The 25,958-nt window shown below is 36.1% G+C and overlaps 1 protein-coding gene across 1 annotated transcript in view; it reads right to left on the bottom strand.

Annotated features, from left to right (window-relative positions):
- The window catches only part of LRRK2 (leucine rich repeat kinase 2), a 142,324-nt gene that overhangs the window by 12,535 nt on the left and 103,831 nt on the right, over positions 1-25,958 (bottom strand). Inside the window, exons 40-46 of the mRNA XM_003252300.3 lie at positions 19,143-19,333; positions 13,851-14,011; positions 8,524-8,694; positions 6,925-7,025; positions 3,664-3,858; positions 2,478-2,671; positions 790-862 (exon numbers count right to left, since the gene is read on the bottom strand). Coding sequence (XP_003252348.1) covers positions 790-862; positions 2,478-2,671; positions 3,664-3,858; positions 6,925-7,025; positions 8,524-8,694; positions 13,851-14,011; positions 19,143-19,333 — 1,086 coding nt within the window. The remainder of the gene's footprint in view (positions 1-789; positions 863-2,477; positions 2,672-3,663; positions 3,859-6,924; positions 7,026-8,523; positions 8,695-13,850; positions 14,012-19,142; positions 19,334-25,958) is intronic.

Raw genomic sequence — 25,958 nt, 5'->3', positions numbered from 1 at the left:
CAAAATAACTAGAAGAGGAGACTTGAAATGTTCTCAACACATAGAAATAAATGCTCATGGTGATGGATATCCTAAATACCCTGACTTGATCATTACACATTCTATGCATGTAACAACATATCACATGTACCCCATAAATATGTACAAATATACATAAAAAAATTTAAGTCGTATTCAAAATATTGTTGTTACATTCAATCTATTCTTTTTCCCATATAAAAAATTACATAAGAAATAACCTAAGGGTTATACTTTACTTCTCTGTCTCTCATCAGAGAATAAGCTTTTTGGTAATAGGAGAATGAACGAGTAGGGAGTTGAGTGAATAGATGGAACCAAAGATGAATAGATGGATAGAGGAATGAATGCTTTAACGACTAAATAGAAATCTGGAGAACAGAAAATTAAATGATTTCTTCAATGCTTAAGAAAAAGTTAATGGCAAGCCATATTTAAAACTTAAGTATCTTTCTGGTTTTTTTCCACGATATATTTATAAGGAATTATCTGCCTCAGTTATGTACAAATTGAATTATTTCCATTCCTAACATTATCAATCAGATGTCATTTATCATTTTATTCTTAGTTCATTCATATAAAATATACAATCAATCAGCAAGTATTTTCAGAGGATCTGCTGTGTGCAAGACTTTATGAAGCAATACAAATATAGCATAATTTATGATTCTCGCTCTCAGGGAGTTTATAATCCCATAAGAGGGGGGGTGAGATATATATAAAACAAAAGACTTAAAATAAATTTAGATGTAGAATGCATTCAACATTTACCTTAACAGTCTTATCTTCAAAAATTGCTAAATTGCCATCAGCGGTTCCAACCAAAAGAAAATTTTTTTGTTTGCTAAAAGGAAAAATGTTGAAATTGTTACAAAAAGAAGACGTATGTTGACTAAAATGGCCTTAATATTCTCCTCCACTTTATTAACCTTTAGATAGACTTCTCAACGATAAACTCCTAACCTCCCTTTTCTTAGAGTATTTACTTTAGAAGACTTCCAATTATAAATTCTTTCTCTGCCCCTTTTCCCAGACTCTTTCCAGTTTTATACCCCAAGAATGTCTTTTCCAAGGACCTGGGAGCCATTCCTTTGAAACGTAATTATCAAGAAAGAGGCCTGGCATGGTGGCTCACACTTGTAATCCCAGCACTTTGGGAGGCCACGGTGGGCAGATGACCTGAGGTCGGGAGATCGAGATCAGTCTGGCTAACATGATGAAATCAAAATGTTTCTACTAAAAATATAAAAAATTAGCCAGGTTTGGTGGTGCACATCTGTAATCCCAGCTACTCAGGAGGCTGAGGCTAGAAAATCACTTGAACTTTGGAGGTGGAAGTTGCAGTGAGCCAAGATCATGCCACTGCACTCCAGCTTGGGCAACGAGAGTGAAACTCCTTCAAAAAAAAAAAAAAAAAAAAGAAAAGGAAGGAAGGAAGGAAGGAAGGGAAGGAAGGAAGGAATTCCCCAGTGTCTGTGGGAGAATAGGAGCCTACCTTCAAGAAGGGACAATTAGCAAACACAGATGTCCTAATCACATTGCCAACTGCTCCCACTTCCCCCCAACACGGTCCTCCAGTACCTTTCCATTAGCTCACCCCTGCGCTTAAAACTCTCCCACCTTTTGTTTCAGTGGAGTTTAGTTCAGTCTGACCTCTCTCCCCTGTTGTGATAGGCTTGAGTAAAGTCTTCCTTGCCCAATTCCATCCATTGAAATTTTTCTTTGACCATATTCAAATAATTTCAACTCCGAAACTGCCAGTGGAGTTGATATTTCAGGTACCAAAAACAGGCTTCACATTTTTTTAGTACTTTTTTTACAATACTAACTTAAACCAGAGAAATATATGGGGTATAATCTTAATGCCTCCTGGAAATCATCCTGCCCCAAATATTACAGACACCAACCTACAACTCACACCTGAAATCTTGCTATGTAGATATATTTCTTTGGGACAAGAACCCTGAAACTGATAAGAGCTAAGTCATTTTCACCTATTAAGAATGTATTAATTCATTTATTTAATTGTTTTCTTAATTTGATAGTTAGATAACTGGTATGTTTAAGCCTGACACACAATGGGCTTTATATATATATACATATAATATATATATATATATATATTCAAAGAATGAATGAATGAGAATTTATCCTTGAAGAGGCCCTACAAAGATGCATTGATCTGAGGAGAAGTAAAGAGACAGAGCCACAGTTGAGGTAATACCACGAGCAGGGCTGGTAGGCCTGAAGACAGTTATTTTATAACTGTCTCAGCTAGATCTGTATTCAGAAAAACAACAAATATCTCTGTGACCTTCCACAATTCCCTTTAATATATGCAAACCAATGAAAATACGTTAGAAATGAACAATCTTTGCTGATGCAATAACAATTCTGCACACAATTCAGTCGTTTAAAAGGTCTGTAATTTCCCCCATTGATCAAATTCACTACCATACCTTTGCTTGGAAAAGGAATTGCAATACAAACAAGTGACAGAATCAGTCATCTTTTCTAGGGTATGTCTCTTTTTCCCATCTTTGGTATTGATGACCAGGAGAGTACCAGACTGTGTCCCAGACACAATCCAGCTTTCCTTTTCAACAGGAAGATGCACCAAGGCTAAGCACAATATTCTACTATCAGCAACTTCCTGTTAAGAAAAGAAAATATACTTACAAGGATTTGATTTAAGCTTAAGCGACTAGAACTTGTACAGAATAAAGGATTCTGTTATCAACATAACTCTTTCTGCTTTCTTGCATTTCCTTTTAAAAACAATGCCAATTTTATTTAATTTTCAACAATAAATGAGTTAATAGGCAAACAAGTTTTGCCTATCAAGATGAAATCTGAAACTAAAAATTATTGTTCAGTGTGAATTCTCATTCCTTCAAACCATATAAGAAGATTGTTTAACCTCAGAACTAATGCTGAGGCACAATATTTATCTTCAGGCAGCAGTCAAAATATTAGGTTGTCTTTGAGGTCTAGAAAGGTATCTTATATTTGCCAATACAATGTATTGATCCACTTGTAGGAGCCGTGCCCAGATCTCCTTTATCCATCAGGTACGCCATCCCCAGCTACCCTGAGTGTTGGCTACTATAGTTCAGAGATGTGCTATTTATCACAGAATACCCTCAGATGACAGGAGGCAGCTTGCCCAGAAATGCCTTGAAAGTTACACTACCCCCACCTCCCAGCAGATTGCAGCCAATGACTGAACAATATGTGAGAATGAAAGACTGGCCCCCTTGCCTGGTAGTGGGAAAATTCTGTGCTACTATTCATATTCCAGAGCTCCTTGTGGGCAGAGACTGAGGCTAGACCTCCTCAGAAACCACATTTCTGCTGAGCTTCTTCCTCTGCCCTTTCTGGCTTCCTTTACTTCCCTCTAAGATTCTCTTTCCTTAAATCACTTATGCAAGATAACCCATCTCAGGCTCCATTTCTGGGGACTCTGAGCTAAGACATATGCTGTGATTCTAAAGCAAAACACACTTGCTCTTGAATACTCTTGCTCTAACAGAAGGTTAATTGAATAATAATCCTACATTGGCTCTTATTTAATTTATTCCTAAGTAACTTTCTAACTGGTATGTGCTTTAAATTATGAAAGATTTAAAGAGCATTTGGATTTACCTCCGAAGTGTATCCTTCAGTATTTAAGTCAAGAAATGAGAGCTGTCCTCTGTCGGTGTGCCCACAGCCCAGCCAAATGCTTGCATTCCTGCTGTTGTGATGTGTAGCAACCATGCATTCAACAATTACGTTTTTAGGTAATAAAATGTGTCTCATCAGACAGACTAATTCAGCTGAATTCAAAGTGTCAAAGACCTGAGAAAGTTTAAAGATAACAAAACAGTACTTATCAAGTTAACTCATTTCCCTTGAAAAATCAAATATAGACTTAAATGTTATAGCTCTGTCAAGCAAAACCTAAAACTGTTAACCTGGATCCCAACTAGATCATCAAGATTAGCAATCTAAACTACAGATAAAATTACATGAAAAGACAAATACGTATTTTTAAACTGTGCTTGATACTCTTTAGTATGTGTAGTATTTTTTTTTAACTTGAAAAGAAAATCTCAAGGGTCAATTAAACAGCATTTTAGCAGAGTCAGGAGGTACTCTACATGCAATTCCACATTGCAGAGCCACCGCAAGTGAGAGAAAAACCCTTGGATCAACAATTTAGTTGAGCTTCTAGTAGTTGAAAGGAACAGGAATTTCAGTCTTTGGTAACAAAATTTAGAAGTCATCTCTAGATTCTGTCTTTATGTTTGTCTTTCAAACACTAATGATCTGGAGAGACAGTGTGAAGGCACCGTAAGAAAACAGAACCAGAAGTCAGGAAACTGGGATTAGAGCTGTGACATGGCCACCTGCCCGCCACTCAGGAGACACCAAGAAAGCCCATTATTCTCTCTGTGCCTCATTTCATAAAAGTGATGAGTTTTCCTGTCTTGCTTAGTATATGTCATATTTTAAAGATAAAATAAGTGTCTAAGCTTTTTAATATTGTCATAGATATATATATCTGTTATGTATTCTGTTAAGTATAGGTGAAATATAATTGAAAATGAAAAAACAAGAAAGTAAAACAACAAGCTATGAAAAATTTTTACTGTGGACATAAATATAAAAGTTCATGTGACTAACATTGATGGTAACCTAAATTAAAAAACAAGTAGACCAAGTAGAAAAAAAATTATGTAATGTTTGATAAAGTCATAATAGTTGTACTTGACTATTTTGATCCGAACATTTAAAGTTAAAACTTTTCCAATTAATTATAATACAAAATCAAGAGCTCACAATATAAAGATAATCCACATTTATTAAAATGTGTATCAGTGTAAAACATCACAAGAGTTCTCTTTCAGATAATATGGTGGACAAGGTTACTTGGGCAAATCTTCCAACTAAAAACAATTTAAAATGCTAAATGATTTTTTTAAAAACAATGTATTAAAAACATTGAAGATCTGACACCATAAGGAATTATCAGGCCGAAATCACAGTGAGAGACAGAAACCAGAGAGGTCAGTTGACCCCTAAAGCCAGGCTTGCCCTGAAGACATTTGTCTGCCAAGACAAAGTAAGACAAAATAAATGTATCTTGGATGCTTTGTGGGGCCCATGGGAGAGAAGTTGGAGTCTAGGGCCTTCCCAAGACAGACAGTCTTAGTAAAGGAACTGAACCCATAAAGCTGGGACCCCAAAGGACTGCATATTCAGCACAAACAAGAAGGAGAAATCAATCTGTCCACATTTCCACCTTCATTGGTATATAAGGAAAGTTGTTCTGGGACTGTGCAGGGAGAGGGGGAGAGGGAGCAAAAGGTTGCTGAAAAATTGATATTCACAAGCTTGTTGTCAATACAATTCATAGACCAGATTTACATTAACTGGGCTGTTAAAAAACAAATCTCAAGCCATGAATTGCATTTAAAGCAATTTGCAGCAAGAAAATCCAGCAAAAGATATGCAAGACCTGTATGTAGCATTACAAAACATTGAAAGACGCTTGAGAAGACCTAAGTAAACAGACAGAATTTATGCCATTCCAGAATAGGAAGACTTGGCCAGGTGCAGTGGCTCATGCCTATAATCTCAGCACTTTGGGAGGCCTAGGCGGGAGGATTGCTTGAGGCCAGGAGTTCAAGACCAGTCTTGGCAACAGAGATCCTTTCCCGACAAAAAAATTAAAGGAAAAGTTAACCAGGCCTGGTGGCACAAAATTGGCTGATGGAGGCTGAGGCGACAGGATCACTTGAGGCCAGGAGGTCAAAGCTGCATTGGGCTGTGATCCTGCCACTGCACTCCAGCCTGAGTGACAGAGTGAGACCCTGTCTCAAAAATAAATAAATAAATAAATAAACAAATAAATAAATAAGAAAAAGAATACAAAGACTTGATATCATAAGGATATCCTCTCCAGATTGTCAACATATTCAATCCAAGACCAATCCAAAGGACAATGTGGTTTTTCATAAGATTCGACAGCATGAGTCTAAATTTTACATAGAAAAGTTAAGCCTAAGACTGGTTAAAATATTCCTGGATGAGAAAAATAAATAGGGAGAGGAGACTATTATAAAGCTACAGGAATTAAGACAGGGTAATACTGGAGGAAAAATAAATGAGTTGATCAGTGGAAGACAGTGTACATGTGGATATGCACATTATCTTTAATAAATTACAAAATGGACACATCAGATCAATGGGACAAAAGGGGAGAAGCCATTTAGTAAATCAAGCTGAAAAAACTAGTTTTCCACATTAAAAAAAGGAATGGGATACAGATAAAAATGTCAATTCCGATGGATTAAAAACTTGTCAAAAGCAAACTTTTAAAATGTTTGAAGAAATCGCAGGTGAATATTTGTGTAGCTCTAAAAGAAAGATGCACTCTACAACAGGACCAAATAGGAATAACCAGGAAAAGAAGGAAAAAGGATTATTAAATTTATATACATTAAAATTAAGAAATTCCATTCATTAACAGGCACCCTACAGGAAATTTAAAAAGCAAGCCACCAACTCGAAAAAGAAACTGCAACATATAAAACCAACAGAGGATTAGTATGTTATATATAAAAATTTTTTCTCATTTGATTTGTAGGCAAAAGAGCCAACAGAAAAATGGGCAAAATAATGAATGGGCAGGCATTTCAAAGAAGAGAAGAGGAGACAGGCATATGGGAGCATGTGAGGTTTTGGCAATGTCCTTTTTTTGTGCCTGGGATGGTGAAAATTATAGGAGGTTGCCTTATAACTATTTTTAATTCTGTCTCTGTGTGTTTAAGTATATATATTTGAAGATTTTATATATATATGCATATATGTAAATGATGTTCTGTACAAAATATTAACAAAACTTTACTATAAGAATACCTGGGCAGAAGTAGGCCTTTCTTGAGGATTTTCTTTCAAACACTTTTTAATTAATTTCTCAACCATAGGCCATGGGGCACAACCATATTCTTTAACTGGATCTAAAACATTAAAAAACATCATGCTAGCATACTAAATAAGTAAGAATGGTTATATTTCCTCTCAATGTTTATAAAAGGTCCAGACATTGCAAAGAAAAATATTATCTCCATAATCCTATATTTATGTAAATTTACTTATCACAAAATTAAAGCTAATTTTGTTAGCTTGATCTCCACTAAGAGATGTGGAAAAAGATTTTTTTTTATGGAATAAAAAAGAGACCCAAATAACAATTTAATAAAATAATAGATTTTCATTCCATACCTGCATTTCAAATAGACTTTGAAAACACTTTTACTCATATAATAATTAAGCTTCTACTTTTTATTTTAATACTCAAAGTAGGAAAGCATTTAATCCTTATGTCCTCACAGATGGTTTGTGCACATTTGTTTTTTATAAGAGGCGTAGATTATGCTGGTTGATGCAGAACACAGAATTGATTTTTTTTTTTTTTTTAAGATGGAGTCTCATTTTGTTGCTTAGGCTGGAGTGCAGTGGCGCGATCTCGGTTCACTGCAACCTCCCAGGTTCAAGCTATTCTCGTGCCTCAGCCTCCTTGGTAGTTGGGACTACAGGCACGTGCCACCATGCCCAGCTAATTTTTGTATTTTTAGTAGAGACAGGGTTTCACCATGTTGGCCAGGCTGGTCTCCAGCTCCTGGCCTCAAGTGATCTGCCTTGCCTGGGCCTCCCAAAGTGCTGGGATTACAGGCGTGAGCCACTGTACTCAGCAGAGACCTGAATATTTTCACTGGAAAACTAGTAAAATAAGGCAAATAATCTGGATTATATCTAAGGTTTATCCAATTAATAATAAGTTTTCTTTTGCCATGATCTTGAAGTTATACCCAAAAAAGATAAAGCTCTATTTCCTGTACATGGCACATTGTGTACACTCAAAAGTGTTTTTTAAATGAAAGGGAAAGCAGAAAATATGAGAAAGAGCTAAATAAATTTAAAATGCTATTTTGTGGTGAGAACTAAAGTAATGGTTAAGGAATGAATTACAATGTCCTCTAATTTCTTGAAAGCATGAGACAACCACTCCAAATGAGCTTTGATAACATTAAATACACATTTACCGATTATTACTACAAATTATTATTATAGATCATTCAGTCTTCCATTCCTGCATGTAAATTATTTCACTCCAAGAAAATGAAAACATTCCCGGATAATGAGTACACAGTAATTCTTTGTGAAAATTAAAAATCACCAAATGTGGAGTTCTAACAGCAATTTCCTTCTCTGAGTATGTTTCTAAATATAATACTAAATACACCAATATTAATTTCGGATTTTTAAAAAAGCCTAAAACTGCTACCTTTTTCAGGTGACTTTTATTAATATATCACAGGATTTAAGAATATTTACGCACTAAACAAAAAATGATCATCTGTTTAAGGAATTAAACATACAACTACAATTAAATAAAAATGAAGCTGCTGATAAATTAAGAAAAAAAATCTACATTTTAGAGAAAACAGAACTTACCAGGTAATTTTCCTTGTATTGCTAATTCATCAAACTCATTTGGAAACTTCAAGCCCTCTACTATTCTACCTCCAGTTGTCAAAATGTCATAGAGTAGTAAACCAAATGAATAAACATCAGCCTGTTGGTTATAAATGACATTTCCTCTGGCAACTTCAGGTGCACGAAACCCTGAAAGTAAGCAGATAAAATAATAAATATGCCCAACATCAGGGCTCATACATCCAAGGAGGCATACACTTAGGCTATATGCCAAACAAGAGAGTCAGGAAGAGACGTTCTAAACCAGGCTGTGTTATTTTTATAACCAGGTACCTTGATCAAGTCAATTAATTGTCCTGTCTCATAACATCTCACCCTTCAAGGTTGACCTCAAAGGACAATAAAATCCTTCAATGTTCATTATAAATATCTTCAATCTTCAATAAAACTACCTCGAAGGATAATAAGGATAAACATTCAATGGTAAGTTATTAAGTAGTATTTCATAATTAAGAAATAAAGAGTACTAGGAAAACCTATATCATTTTTCTCATTCCTAATATTAACTATTTCCAGGACAGTGTTTTAAAAACAGGAGAGATGAATAGAAACGAGATTTCTAAACTTCACGCCAACTCACTTTAACCTGACCAAAATTCTAACACTCTCATTATTTCCTGAACTTGTCTCTCTGCTCCTTCTACCCAAAAAATAAAAAATAAAAATAAAAACAATAACTAAAACAAAAAAAAGCCTTCTCTCTCAGGTTCACGCCTGAAATTCTTTTAAGGGGAAATAAATCTTTTATTCCACAAGAGAGATAAATTACTTTTAAATTCTTCAGAAAAAAAGAGTGATTTCAACATTTGTGACAATAATAAAAATATAAACAACCTAAAGAAATCCAATCACAAAGGGAAATGTTTAAACAATGTATACCATGCAGTAACTAAGGGATCACTTTCTAAGATGATATGCTATGACATAAGTTAAAAGAATATGTAAGATATAATCCTGGATAGACAGAAAGTTATCAAATATGTGGAAAAAATCAACTGAATTAATTTTCTTAGCTGTGATAACGGTATTATGATCATGTAAGTAAACATCCTTATTCTAAAGAAATATACACACTATTCAGAGATGATGTGGCATGATGTCTACAACTTAATTTCAATGATTCATTCATATGCAAAGAGAGCAAGAAAGAACAAGTAGGGCAAAAAGTAAATAATCAATGAATTTATGCATAGGGTATATGAGTATGAGTAGTGTATATTGTACTACTCTTTCTTTCTTTCTTTTTTTTTTTTTTTTGAGATGGAGTCTCACTCTCTTGCCCAGGCTGGAGTGCAGGGGTGTGATCTTGGCTCACTGCAACCTCCGCCTCCTGGGTTCAAGCGATTCTCCTGCCTCAGCCTCCTGAGTAGCTGGGATTACAGGTGCCCACCACCATGCCCAGCTAATTTTTGTATTTTTAGTAGAGACAGGGTTTCACCATGTTGGCCAGGCTGGTCTTGAACTCCTGACCTCAAGTGATCCACCCACCTCAGCCTCCCAAAGTGTTGGGATTACAGGCAGGAGCCACTGCACCCAGCCTGTACTACTCTTTCAACTGTTCTGTAGGCTTAAACATTTTCAAAATAAAAAGTTGATGGGAACGTACATAATTAAAATCTAGGAAGAAATACATCCCGATATAATCATTATTTCATTTGCTAAAATTATCTGTGCATTTTATCTTCCTTTTTATTTCCAAAATTTTTACAATGAACTTGTATGGTTGTTAGAGTAATTTAAATATGCAGCCAGAAAAATATAACGAAGTATGAAATCATAGCCTTCAAGGAGTAAATGACTGAATTTGGAAACAGTTCTATTTGACAGAGAGACTACCAGCAAAAGATGGATCTCAGCAGTCCTCACCATGCCGGAAAAGCATGAAGAGTTGGAAGGACGGAGACGTCGAATTTGAGCATGATAACCCCTACTACACTAACTGATAACATTCCCCCACATATATGCATGTAAATATATTGTATACATTGTAATATATTAATATAATTACATATAATTAATTATGCAAATTAGCATAATTTACATACTATATTAAGTTACAGATACAATGTTTCAGACCTAAATATATTATACATTTCCTTCGAATAAGGGCATTTTCCTATATAACCATAATATAATTCTCACAATCTAAGTTAAAGAATTGTGTAATTAAGATAAAACATATCCCTAATAAAGTGCACCTGTGACATAACGTAAACAAATCACAATAGCTCCTAATTCATCTCTCTCTACTATTTTACAGACACCTTATTGAACATTTCATCTGATATGCACAAGAATCATCTGTGGTAGACAGATAAGGACTTTCTATTTTACAAATGACATAATCCTTTCAGAAATGTATGTATTTTCCTAAGGCCACACAGATAATGAAAGCAAAGTCAAGAGTACTTAATAATAATGAGCTACCGACACAGTCACTAGTTCATTAACAACCTTTATGCTTCCCTTCTTAGAATGTGAAAGAGATTTCGGAGGCTTATTTAAATCTTAACCAGTTATTTACTATTCATTGAGCACATTTATTAGGTATCTATTATATCCAGGTACTATTCAAAAACTATTAAAATGTTCAGCGTATTTTTTTCTTGATAAATGTACTGTTAGAATTTGGAATCACAGGCTCTTAAAGCAGGAAAAGGCTCTGGGGTCATTTCATCTAATTCTAAATTCTCATCCAGGGCACACATCCTTTTACAATAGTTTTTACCCCTCTAGGCAACAATCCGAAGATCGTAGAGCTGTGAAGAAGGTTGGAATTTTTTTTCACAATGAGTCAGAGAACTCAGAGAAAGATAACTGTGAAGATATGGAAATGAATATTTACTTCAATATGGAAATGCTTTTAAACTTCTAATCTTCCCCTTTTCAAAGTAAATATCTTCATTGGCATGATCTCTAGCATGAAAACATAATATTATTTATATATTCATAAAGTGCCTCAATTATAATATAATACCCTTCTAAAAGCTTCTTTAAATTCATCCAGTGAATTTCTAGTGTTCTTGATTGCACTAACAATTTCTTGATGAACATCATGCCACTAGTAAGTGGTAGAGCCAGTTTGGTGCTTAGTAAATGTTCAATGTGTTGTTGCCAAATGAATGAATAAATGAATAAAAAATAAGTATAATTTCCCCGTGGAGAATTATCATAATGATTACAATGTTAAAATACTTGAGAAAATATGATTCATTGTCTAAAAATTATTTTTAAAAATAATTTTTCAGAGAAGCCTGCATTTTAACAAACGCAATAAGTAAATAAAGAAAAGATCCACAGATGAAGAATAAGAGAAATTTATGAATTAAGTCTGAGTATATATCACACTGTGTACTGAAACATATATTTTATTTTTTACTTTCAGAGAAGTATGAATAGAGTATGTTCCATAATCTCCATCAGATATTCATGTATGTCCAGCCAGTAACATTTTATTTACCCGAAGACTATAGTATTTATATGGGTGTGTTAAATACTATCACATTAGTTAAATGTTAAAGCCATCAGTCAGCATTCATCTCAGTCAAAAGTGCAATTGCCACAGGACCCAGAATTAACTGTCACTCCCAGCAGGATATGATATAAATATATCCATTTGACTGAGTTAATGTTGAAACTCTACAAGTTATTTAAAGGTGAAAATGTCCAAACCGTAATTATTTTCAAAATGTGGACAGACACAACACCATGGTCCCTGTCAATAATTGCATTGTTTCTGTCTCTGCATCCCCCGCTATCACAGTGCTGGACCAGGAGCTCTGCTGTCAGGCTGCTTGGGTTTGCATTTTGTCCTACAGTTTTTGTCCCATAGGACCTTGTAAATGTTTTTTTATATTCTCTAAACTTTAGTCTCTGTATCTATAGACTAGAAATAATAGTAGCACATATGTCAGAGGGTCCTAAGGATTGAGATACTCAACTCATGGACAGAGCTAAGCACAAGCCCAGCACATCGCTCATGCTCTGGAAGGTTGTGCTCCTCTTACAGCCGTAATGGACCCACACTCATAATGCACACACTGCAGTAAGAGTGAGTATAAAAATGCACCTCAAAAGTTTAACAAATCCATCGTTTTTTATTTCTCTAGAAGTTTTCATGTTAAAAGATGTAACATTAACAGGAAGGCTCATTAAACAGAAAAGACAAGAAGACAACTGAAATTGTGTGAAAGGGAACTATTTTCTTCCCAAACAGAACTGCTTTGGGGAAGAAAAAGTTTGGTGATGGTAGTAGTAGTAGCAGTATTAGTAGGAGTGAGAGTTATTGCTATTTAAAATTGGAGGCAGAGTTTAGGGCTGAACAAAAGTTGAGTGGGCAGGAAACGAACTAGAACCTTTTCCCTAGTGAGATATCCTCTAGCATATTTTCTTCTGTGCCAGGCATGGTGATTTAATTGAGCTGCAATCATCAAGATGATGTATAGCCACCTGTAATTTTACTTATAAATAACTAACTATATAAAGTTTCCCTAAAGACAGAGTGTTCCCCACACTCCAAACAAATGCCAATCCCTAAATGATTTCTTTCCTGCTCAAACTGATGTCTGAGACAACACATCTGTACAGATCACTGGCCCCATCACTGCTTTTCAGGATTCTGAGCTTGACATTCTGATGAATTTGAGTAGAAGAAGTGGAGTGGGAACTGAGAAAGGGAGGTAAGATTCCATGGGGTAGACAGTGATGTGTACAGAAACTCTCAGTAGGGTCACGGCCAGCCCCCTATACTCAAACATGTATGTATTTCTGCAGCAAAATGTATGCATATTCACACTGAGCATAAGAAATAAAGATCGTAATAAGCATCAAGTCAGTTTGCTTAGGTTTTGACATCAAATTAGTCATTTTTTTAAAAAACTTGGGGTTTTCAGTTCTTTGGGTTTCAGAATTATGAAAAAGAATTTGTGGACCTGAATTTGATTTGCCTCACAAGTTCCAACAGTACCTAGAGTGAAGTTTTTGCTGTTACTTTTTATGACCTCTAGAGTATCTAAAGAATCTACAAATCTAACTTTCAAATATATAACTTGATATCAAACATTCTCTTCTTTTTATTCAGTTTTTGCCCTGAAAAATTATATCAATTTTTTCCTACAAAATACAATGATAAAAATCACAATGTAATGCTTGCATTTTTTCACAAAATAAACCTCTGTTCACTATGTGATAGACTCTGTTTTCCTTTTGACTCTTCTGAACTCACATCTGAGGTCAGTGGTTATCCATCCTGAAGATAGAATTATGAGACAGACCTGATCACCTACCTGGTGTGCCCTCTGATGTTTTTATCCCCATTCTACAGCAGTACTGAGCAATGCCGTAGTCAGCAATCTTTGCAATGATGGCAGCATTGGGATACAGGGTGAAAAGCAGCACATTGTGGGGTTTCAAGTCTCGGTATATAATCATGGCTGAGTGGAGGTATCTGCCAGAAAATGCACAGGAAATCTTATTCAAATGTGATTACATTGTAATAATTTTTGTCCTAATTTCCTTAAATATAAATGTCCACTATGTCAAGCATCAAAAATTCTGTGCTCACTTTGACCCTTAAAGTTAAGAGATATTGTAGAAGAAAATCAAAACATGTAAGTCTAGTATTACAAAGTAAAGTTATGCTTTAAAAAAGGGTCAAATCTGATAAGCGAATGATTTCAATTTTAAGACAAATCTATCTCAGGCAAAGACCCAATTTTTGGAGACTTTTCTTTTGTATATGTGAACAATTACTTAAAGGCAATTCTGAATTCCCTCAATGATCATATGAATATTTTAACTATTTCAAAATGTAAATATGTTAAATAAGAATTGATGGGATTTTCTTGTACTTGCCATTTATTTAATAGTTTTGATTTTCCTAAAACCATATAGAGGTTTAGCTCAGCTTTAAAATTTTTCTCTATTCTATCTGTCATTGATATTTATTTTTCTAACCAAAATGTTTCCCAATGTTTGGAAAATATTTTCTACTTTTTGGATGAAAACAAATGAAAATATAAGACTTTTGCTTGCTATTAGTCTCTTCTTCTGTTTGAGTATATAATTTACCATAGACCGAATCATGTTGGATATTAAGGTTAAAAAAGAAAATTTGGGGCTAAGAGCTAGAATGAATACAGCACTGTCCTGGAAAAGATGACGGGTAATATTAAAGTCCATCCTTCTGGAGACTGACCCACACAATCATGAGCAACTAGAGTTGGACATTTCAGGCAAAGAGTACAAGATAGTTAACATAAAAAAACAGTGTAAAGTTTTCATCTCAACCAGGTCTTATCCATTTTGGAAACATGGTCAAAGAGCTTGCGGCATCTCAGCTACTAATGTTATTATCACATTAGATGTCTATAAAATTCTGATTTCCAACTCTGTCTTCTCTGCCCCATGATGTCAAATTGATTATAGCATTTCATGTGATGTCACAGGTATGTTATAACCTATGTTGAAAATAATTTTTCACAAGACTTAATGGAGTTAAATTTAAATCCTTTGCTTATTTGTGACTGTTGGTTTTGGCTCACATTATATCAATTAATAGTTACTCCATCACCTAGCACCAATCACTTCTGGAAGGATTAGAAGCAGAGCGGCAATGATACCCTGAACTTTCAATTGTATGATGGCTTGGAGAGTACATATTATTTAACTGCATCAACTAATACAGCTGAAGATTCTCTCTCTTCCAGGATGTAGTTGGGACATTTGACATTAGGCCCATTCATTTCAATATACCTATTTTGGGCTGAAAAAAATAAGATAAATACACTAATGAAGTTGACCTTCACAGTAAGTAATGGGCTTGAAAGAAAAATTTACCAAGGGCTTACTGAAAGGCCATTAGGTACTCTTGCCCTGCTGAAGAGAAAAGCTGAGAGATTAAGAATAAAAAAGCTAAAGCCAAGTCATACATCATTGAACAGTACCCAAATCCTTTACAAGACATGCCTCTCTAAGTATATTTATAGAACACAGACTCTTTCAGAATACTTTCCAAAGGCTAAAAAGAAATAGTTAAGCTTAATTTGAAATAATATCAGTGGGAAAGAGATAATATCTTGGTTAGTTAAAATGTTCAATTATAGAATTTAATCTTAAGAAGTGCAGTTTTAATAGCTTTTAATAGACTAGCAAAATAGCTTTTGAAATAATAAGTAAAGATATTTCCTTCCTGACAATAATTTAGCCATAATTTATGCAATGTGTAACCGTGACTATTGTCAAATATTTTATTAAAACAAACTGGTTTATATTAAGTTAAACAGTCATTCTTTGATTGTGATTATTGTAAGAGTTGCTAAGAGACTTCTTTCTTCATAGCTTAAAGTAAACTTTATCTGATTCTGAATAGACTTATTCCAAAAATAGAATGCATTCATTCATTTGACAAATATGTACTAGGTATCTAAGAGGGCCAGTCATTTAGTATACAAAGCCACCTTTGTCTCTCTGCTCCCTTGAGGGTGTCACAATCCAGAAGGATTGTGCTCAAACAGGTGTTTAAACAAGATTCCAGAAACATGTAAGTACCACGTGCTAGGGAAGCACAGAGGGAGAAAAACACTGAGGTAAAGACAGCAAAGTTGACTCTCCTACTAGACTGCAAGGTTTCAACCTCGAGAACAATATAGTGTCTAGCTTTTCCTCTTTAGCACCTAAGTCAATGTCTTGCACGGAGCATGTGCAAGAAACACAAGGGGGAGAAGCCAACACTTCATGACACACTTGAGCTTCACAGTAGAGATGGTATGTGAGGAAATTCTTAAGGAAAATGAGCTCTCCATGCAGACAACTTGGTGGAAAGAGAGGAATAACAAATACAATGACGGGCAGACATGAGCATAACTGAAAATTCAAGCCTGTCATCAAGGCCAGAATGCAGTGTGGGCAGTGGGGTGGCAGGGGCTGCAAAGGGAAGCAAGAGGCATACAGAAAGAGCTTTGATGCTATGCCAGGAAGTCTGGATGCACTTTGTAGATAATTGAGAACTGCCAAGGAATTGCAAGCATAAACCGATTTTTATTTTAGAAAAGAAATTCTGATAATTCCCTGGACATACTGAACCAAGACAGCAGGAGCGGCATAAAAATACATGAATCTACTAAAAAGATGATGTAAAATGGAGTCAAGGACCTGGTAGACAAATGCATACTTACTTTTGGGGGAAGGTGTTTGGCCTGGATGGGACAACAAGTATCCCGGCCTTGCAAGTGTGGGATATAACAGAAATAACAGATTCATAGTGGGTGATGTACCAAGGCAGTACACTCCAGTTTGAAGATATTGAAACATAGAAACATATAGAAAATGCAGTTGACTGTATTTTCATAAGTTTTATAGAATTATGATAAAGAGTTCAAACGAAGTGGATTGAATTGGAGAAGTAAGCTAACAGTTAAAAGCAAGATGGAGGAAGAGAAAGCATGTAACATGAAGAAAGTTCTTGTATGTCACTCTAAACAGCTCCAGCATTTAAGGGACTCAAAGGAGCATGATTTTATTTCCTGTGCTGAAACATACTTGGGAAAATAAACCTGAATGCTGAGTTTTTAAAATATACTTAGTGCTGGTAGAAGATTGATAGCTACTGAAACCTACTAGCCTTTTGTGATACAAAATCCAGAAAGCTTTTCTGGCATTATGCTAAGAACAAATTAGGCAAATTATTTTAAAATATGCTGACATTTCATTTACTTCATCAGAAACTGCTGGATTTGTTATTTAAAGTAAAGTTTCGGAGAACTAGAATAAGTCATTTTAGAGATAAGGTGTTTCAAACAGTGTTAAAAAAATAGCAATTCTTCACTTTATAAATAAACACTTTGGGGATCTGTGGAAGAATTAAGGAAAAACTAGAACCTAGAGTTAGTTAAATGAAGGAAAGAGGGCATTGAAATCCAGGAGACTAATCTGCACTTTACCTAGATTAATTTAACCCAAGGTTCCCCCCGGTGTTCAAAAGCAGAAACATCAACTCAAATCCAAATCCCTGCACCCTGTTTCATTTCATAATCTGTACAGTTTTCAGTAGTTTCTGGACACTTTCAGGAAGGGACATTTCTGGATACTACCTAAAAGGCATATTCATAGCATTTCAGAAGAGAAAGAAGAGAAGGAAAGCTGCATACACTGCTTGGCTTCTATGTGCCAGGCACTGTTTTCCCTCTTTCCTCCTTTCTCCCTCTTCCCCTACTGTCAACACAGTAATTCTGAAGGCTTACTATTTTAGGAGCTAGAGATACAATGGCGAACAAGACGAAAAGTCCCTCCTTTCGTGGTACTTAGATTCTGATGGCAAGACAGACAATAAATAAATTTTTAAAAAATGAAAACATAAAGAATCCTAGGCAGCAATAGTCCTGTAGGGGCTGGAGAGACAAAGGGTCGTTGGGGACATCCTCTCTGCTGAGAGTCCTGAATGAAAGGATTCAGATAGATTCAGATAATCCTTTATAACAAGTAGAGAGCACATCTGGGAGTCAGACATTCCTGAGTGAAATCAACAGCAGATATAAAGCCTCTGGTATCTGCAAGGAACCTCAGGGATGGGAGAGGCTGAGCACTGTACCCAAGAAATAAGGCAGGGGAGGGGTGATAACAGGAACAAGTTCTGATCCAACTTTCATGTTAGAAAAATCACTCCAGAGGCTGGGTGAAGAATGGGACGTATCATGAGACAGAGGTAGAAGCAGGGGATCAGTAGGCAATGAGAGATGATACTGGCTCAGATTTAGACGTTAGTGAGAGAAATTGTTAGAAGCATTAAGATATATTTTGGTGGCAGAGCTGAAAAGATTTGCTGAAGGATTAGCTGTGAGATGAGAGAGGAAGAAAGGAATGTAAGGTGACTCTCAGGTGTAACAGGGTGACTGGGGTTGGGGAGCAATGGCAGAGGGGACATCAAGAGTTTCATCTGGAATGTCTTCAATTATTACAGAAGTCTTCACAATTTTATGCATTAAATATTAGACATGGTTCACAGACTATTTAAAAAATGGGAATCAGAGATATAAAATCACAATTACTAAATGTGTGGAATAGTGATTAATCCCAGGCCTTTTGTCTTCAAAGACCACAGCCTTTCCACTCCAGTGTGCTCCCTCTCCAAAGCTTGCTCTGGCTGCAGAGATAGGTGTGCCTCTGAGACACGTGAGATGGTCATGCCAAAGAATCCAACATGAATCACTCTAGTCCCCTTGAGAAGTATGGACTCATCTTTCCTCATTGGAATCATGTAATTGACACTTAACTTTGATACTGTGAAGCCTAACTTATACATTTTTATAGAAGGCAGATCAGTACAGGGTTAAGGTGATGGGTTCTAGAGCAGAACTTGTGGGATAAAAGTCTATTACTACTTGCTATGAGGTTCTGCATGGTTTCCATACTCTTATTTTCTGAAATTACAAAATTTGATCAGGGAAATGGTAGTTTTCATCCAAGTTGTTTATAAATTGTTACTGGGGCACAGTGTTACTGGGAAGTGTTCTCAGAACCTGAGAGTAAGTCTGGGGTCACACTTGTCATGCACTGAATAGAAAACAACACGACCTACTTACCTCAAACCATCAGCTACATGGAGTGCAATCCTGTGCTGTAGAGTTCTAGTGAGGCTGGCTTTGTCCTGCTGAAGCAGGCGATCCAAGGAACCCTTGGAGGCTAACTCCATCACCAACATCCGGGGACGAATCCCAGCTGCCAGCAGAGATATCAAACTGGGGTGGTGGAGGTGGCAAAGCACCACAAGCTCCTGCAAAAGTCCAAAATCATATAAGAGTAATTCAACATCAGGTCTTACCCACGTATCTCCTTCTTTAAAGTGCATCAACAGGCTGACCATGGATTTCTCTGCATGACTGGATCATAGCAAAGTTTCTATTTCTTCTCTGAGTTTTTTCCACATATTTTCAGTAATAAAAAGCTGGTTTTGAAACTATAGTTGACCCATGGACAACATGGGTTTGAAGTGCATGAGTCCACACATACATAAATTTTCTTCCACCTCTGCCACTCTTGAGGCAGCAAGACCAACCTTTCCTCTATCTCCCCCTCCTCAGCCCACTCAATGTGAAGACGATGAGGGTGAAGACCTTTATAATGATCCACTTCTACTTAATGAAGATTAAATATATTTCTCTTCCTTATGATTTTTTAAATAAAATACTCTTTTCTCTAGCTTGCTTTATGGTAAGAATGGAGTATATAATACAGATAACATACAAAACATGTGTTAATCAAGTGTTTATGTTATCAGTAAAGCTTCCAGTCAACAGTGGGCTACCAGTGGTTCAGTTTTTTGGGGAGGTCAAAAGTTATATGCAAATTTTTGACTGCACAAGGGGTCAGCATCCCAACCTTTATGTTTTTCAAGGGTCAACTGTATTGTCAGGATTAAATTTTTAAGTTCTATTTTTCCTTTGGCTCTGCTTTTATCAGACATTTAATGCAGAAACAGTGCACACAGTGTAGTCATACTAACAGGCCATGTCAAACTCATCTACTGAATTCTGGTTAGCCACAGAATCCTTCTCAGCCCAGGATTCTCTATAGCCACTACTAATCAGCTGCAACTGGCATATGAGGTAAAACCTGCCTATAATCTCTGGTTTAACGACTACAAAAGTTTACCGAGGATAATGCTCAACTTCAAAGAAATACATATCATCCCCTCCTGAAAACTCTCTAATGACTTCCCATTTCTCTTAGATGAAAATCCCATCTACTTCCATGGCCTCACCGCCTGATGTGATCGTGCCCCAGGCCTCCCAGACCTTCTCCTTTCCCCCTCCTCTTCAATCACCACCCTTCAGCCACATTGGCATTCATTCAATCCCAAGCTGTGCCCAGCTTCTTCCCATCATAGGGTCTTTGCCTTGCTGACCCCTTTCCCTAGAAATCCCTCCACCCTTCACATGGCTGAAGTTTTGCCATTCAGATCTTACCTCAAATATTACCACATCCTCAGAGTGGCCCGCCATGGGCCACCCTTACTAAGACAATCCCTGGCTGCAACAATCTCTCTGCAATTCAAAAAAAGTCCGAGATATCATTTTGGCTTGAACAGAGGGATTGCCTTAGTAAGGGTGGCCCATGGCAGGCCACTCCGAGGATGTGGTAGTATTTGAGCTAAGATCTGAATGGCAACAATCCTCTCCGTGGCCCACATCATGTGAGACTTCACAGCCTCTTTTATGACATTGTTGGGCTTGAATTCCAGATTTGCTTTATACTGTATATTGCACTTTACTCTGAAACTGTAACTCCATTGAAATGTATAGCTTATGTGATGTTAAATTGATTCATGCTTTAAACTGTGATTGCTGCAGAAGTGCTGCTTCTTAACGACCAGCTTCAAAGATGTGGAGTAGCAGCGCCCACTGATTTATCAGGAAACTGAAACATGGAGAATTCTGCAAGCTGAAGAAGAAAGGCTGAACACCCTGAGAGGGGATTTTCCAAGAACAAAGCTTCAGACTGTGATCACATTTGCTTAGTAGATAAAATCTTTTTGTAATGCCCATGTCAGTTGGTTAGAACTGATGAGAATGAGTTAAGTTAGCTCTGCTTGTTTTCATAGGCACAGACAGAGCTCTAATCCAAATTTTCTATCCTGGAAAAGCAACTCACTGATTGCAAAGAAAAAAGAGCGTAATAGTACAGTGTAATATAGATCTGCCCCATGACTACTGGTAGAATGACCGTCAAATGTCATTTTTCTTTTTGTTGTTGTCTTTTTCTTTTCTTTTTTTTTAAAGAAAAGAAGCACATTATGCACACCCCCTTTTTTTTAAATTTCTTCCACCATTCCCTTAGTTTGCCTCCCTGCTTATATCTTAATTGGCTCTGTAGACATTTTTAACGTACTGATTTCCACTATAGCTCCCCAAACACATTCTGTAAAATTTGAAATGCATGATGGCAACTAGCAAGGCCAAATAATCGATTTATATAACAAATTACCTACACATTAAAAGAGATTATGCCAGATTTGATTCACAGATAAGCTTCTCTATATAAAATGTTCAACTTGGTTTTAGAACTACAGTGTGACTGTTGTTACTAACAATTAAAATGCCCCCAGGATATTTTGTACACACATGAAATTTTCTATTACTCAGGGTACCTAAAATATTATAACTATGTATTTTTTAAAGGTTACAAAATTTACTTAGTGTAGCCACTAAGAATTTTTCATAATAAATCAAGGGAAAAGTAAGGATATATAGATTCCAAAAATACAGTTGAGTTCTGGTATAAGATGGAAGAATTCACATTTAATTTTACTTCCTCTCTCACCCTGTTTCTATCTCTCATTCCTAATGTCAATAAAGACTCAGAAAAAGAAAGAAATCCCCAGTAGTATCCAAACAAGAGAGAATACAGGAGTAACCACTGTTAACTAACAGTGTATATTCCCCTTCCTTTCCTCCTTAGAGTACCGTGATATTTGCTGAGTTACTCAACCCTCACCCATGCAGCCCATGGACTTTAGTTCAGGGGGAAGTGACCCCAACATCAGCCTCTCAGAAAAGGTGAGAATATTCTAAGTAACAGCACCCTCAGGGCCACAGTGATCAGTTTGGTAACAAAGACCTAAAGCCAATTAGCACAAAGCATTGCCCTGAACATAATGCTTGTTGAGAAAAGCACAGATGACTCACTGGGGCTGAGAGACATCTATTTATTTAATGGGTTATTATGTAGGCCATTTGATTCCTTTGAAATACAAGTCCTCAAAAGAGGTACCCTCTTTTCTTCTGTACTTGGAATAAGTAATCGTGAAGGCTGGAACCAGTTTATCACAATGGGAAAAGCCATTCTGAAGGAATTAAACCAATACACCAAGGTTAAAGGAATTTTAAAGAAAGTTGGCCAGAGTCACTGGATTAAACCAGTCCTATGGTGAGTACCTCCCACGACTTTTTTTATGGATGAAAAGTGAAGATAATTTATCTGATAAGCTCATTGCAGCAAGTTATTGATCTATGAAGAGATGTAGAACAGAGTCTGAAGTATCTAGAATAAGCTTGTCCGACTTGTAGCCCACAGGTCGCATGTGGCCCAGGATGGCTTTGAATGTGGCCCAACACAAATTCATAAAGTTTCCTAAAACATTATGAGACTTTTTTTGCAATTTTTTTAAGCTCATCAGCTATCATTAGTGTTACTGTATTTTATATATGGCCCAAGGCAATTATTCTTCCAATATAGATCAGGGAAGCCAAAAGATTGGACACCCTAATCTAGATACTCTGCAGCAGATTAAGAAGAGAAAAAAATAATACAGCATTAAGCGGAGGGGAAACAGTTTCAAGTCCAGCATCTCGAGAGCAAAGCCTGCCTTCCTTTGGCAGGTGTGGTCTCAGCAGTGATCCCTGCCCATGTAACCTAAAGAACAGAGTATCCCTAAGCAGTATGCAGCCCTTAAAAGTCTATGGTCTAAACTTCTTGTTCAGAAAGTGGTAACTTGAACAAGCAAACCTACATGAATGTGAAGAATGCCCATTCTAGTTACCTTTAATAATCAATATAGTCCTTCTTTAACAATCAATATAGTACTTACTTCATGAGAAGTCACTCAAAACTACTCTTGGAAAACTGACAAGATAAAAGAGAAAGATCAAGACGAACCCACAGAGCAAATAACCTCAGAGAAAACAGCAATAATGCAAGTAATACAAAAAAAAATTAGCCAGGCGCGGTGGCTCACGCCTGTAATCCCAGCACTTTGGGAGGCCGAGGTAGGCGGATCACCTGAGGTCAGGAGTTCGAGACCAGCCTCAACATGGAGAAACCCCATCTCTACTAAAAATACAAAAAAATTAGCCGGGCGTTGTGGTGCATGTCTGTAATCCCAGCTACTCAGGAGGCTGAGGTAGGAGAATTGCTTGAACCTGGGAGGCGGAGGTTGCAGTGAGTTGAGATTGCGCCATTGCACTCCAGCCTGTGCAACAAGAGCGAAACTCCGTCTCAAAAAAAAAAAAAAAAATTCTAATTGACATGAACAGAAACACTTGTGGACATTTTATCCAAAAACGTGGCTACAAAGGAACAACCAGAGGGGATGGAAAGAATAGGAAATGAAAAATATGATTATCAAAACAAAATTCACCAGAAAGCTAAATAATAGATGATGCAATTCTGAAAAACAAATTAGAAACCTGTAAGAGATAGTCAAGTAAGTAAAAGAAATTATAGATAAAACTTGAAGAGGGAACTCAAACATGGATGATAGACCCAGAAGGCTTGTCATCTAATATATACTCTTGGAGCAATAATAAGCAATAACGAATCATAAGTAACTAGATATAGGCTCCAGAGAAGCAGAGGCTTGACTGGGTTTAGCTTACTACTATATATATATTTCATATATCCCATCACCTAACCTGGTACATAGTAGCTGTCAATAAAAATGATTAATAAATGTTAGGGAGGAAATAATAATAGAAGAGAATACACAGAAGACAATTTTTCACAAAATAATGAATTAGATGGAATGAAAAACAACCTGCACACAAACACATACCTGTAAAGGTTCGGAACACTGAAAACAAATGAAATTCAAAAGATCAAATTTTCAGTTTTCAGAATGAAATTAAAGGTATCCTAGATAGGAGCAAACATCTGACTGATGGCAGACTTTTCATTAGCAACAGTGGGCACTAAAAATCAATGGAATTTTCTTCAAATTTTGAAGAAAAATTATTTCAAACCTAGATTCCTAAAAAATAAAGTGTGATATCAACCACATGGGAGGGCAAAATTAAGATATTTTTAACATGTAAGGACTGAAAACATTTACCTTACAAATACCTTTTCTTAAAAAAATTACTTGAAGATATTCTTCAACAAAAACTAAGGACAATCCAACCAAGAGAAGGGATGGAATCCAAGAAATACTGAGAATAATCAAAGAGGGCAAGGAAACTAACTCATAGATCACTGCAAAAGCAGCCTAGAAATCCATCTCTCCTGCTTACAGCAGTAAGTCATGTGCTGAATGAGGAATGTCTTCAGGAAGAAAGTAGATTCTGTTATACAAACTGTATGACTAAGAACTTAGAAACACTTGAAGTCATGATGAAAATATATATCTTTTCCTGAAGTATGTTTTTTAAAAATATATGTATATAATCAGAAAACCTCAAAAAGCTACATAAAATAAATCACCACTGGTACTCAGAAGGTTAAGGTGGGAGGATCACTTGAGGCCAAGAGTTCCAGACCAGCCTGGTCAACCTAGTGAGACTCCATCTCTAAAAACAAAATTTTTTTAAATCAGGGTAAAAATTGTGGCCCAAATTAAAATATGCCTTTATTTTTATAGATTGATGATAAATACATAATAAAGAATCCATTTGACTTTGGTATTTGGAATTTTACTATTCTATTAGGAAAAGTTAGTGACAGAAGGTTGCATTTCTTTATCTAAAAGTAGAAATATTTTGGTTCTGTACAAATAAAAAATATATAAATGGCATTTATTGGTTTTGTTCTCAAAATCAAACTATAGACAAAATGTGAACAATTTAACTATGAGTACAGAACAGAATATAAATGTTATAAACTTTCACTACATAAAAATAATAGAATAAATTAGAGAACTTGAGAAGATGATGGGAAAAGGAGAAAGAATAGCGGTAATTTTCCTCATCTCACATAGCAAGGAGTCAGTCCATGCTGTCTAGAGCTGGTGTACTAAAAAAACAGAAGCTTTGAAAATCATTCCAAGTTATAATTGTTACTATATGAGGAAAATTAATGTAACCAAATTTAAATTTTAGGAAGCGGACAGGGACAGGGAGTAGGAAATAGGATAAGCGTGCTAACTTTCTCCATCTTTGTAGCAAGTAATCAATAGTGGTTCTTATTAAAGTGGATAAATCCAGAAAAGAGAGATGCGAGCTTATCAGTGAGAGTGTTGGTTTAAGATTTCTAACCTTCAATCAAATTAGCAATGTGAGGTCATGCATTAAACTTCTTCTTTCACCCTGAACACACAGAAGTCATGTTCAATAAAAATAAAAATCATTCTCTCCCTAGACCAGAAAAGTAAAAGATAAATACTCTGAAGAAAACAGAAGGTGAAGTCAGGAGCTTGCTAGGCTTCAAGGTCTGGAAGCAGGTGGAGGCAGCTAGGAGTCTGACTACTGTGGGGGAGTATCAGGAACAAAAATATGGCGCTGAAAAGTCCCAAGTGTCTACATTTCTAACAATCTCCCGGGTAATGCCCGGCTGCTTGTCCATGGAGCACATTTTGAACAGCAAGGTTCTAAAGTAAAAAGAGGAGTGTAAGTGAGTCTTACAAAAAATTTTACAACATACTATGTATCACGATTATAAGGATTCTCAGAATATAGTGCTTTGTTTCTCAA

Source organism: Nomascus leucogenys, chromosome 11, assembly GCF_006542625.1.
Source record: "Nomascus leucogenys isolate Asia chromosome 11, Asia_NLE_v1, whole genome shotgun sequence".
In the NCBI taxonomy this organism is placed as follows: Eukaryota; Metazoa; Chordata; class Mammalia; order Primates; family Hylobatidae; genus Nomascus; species Nomascus leucogenys.
This window is presented reverse-complemented; position numbering and strand designations above follow the sequence as displayed.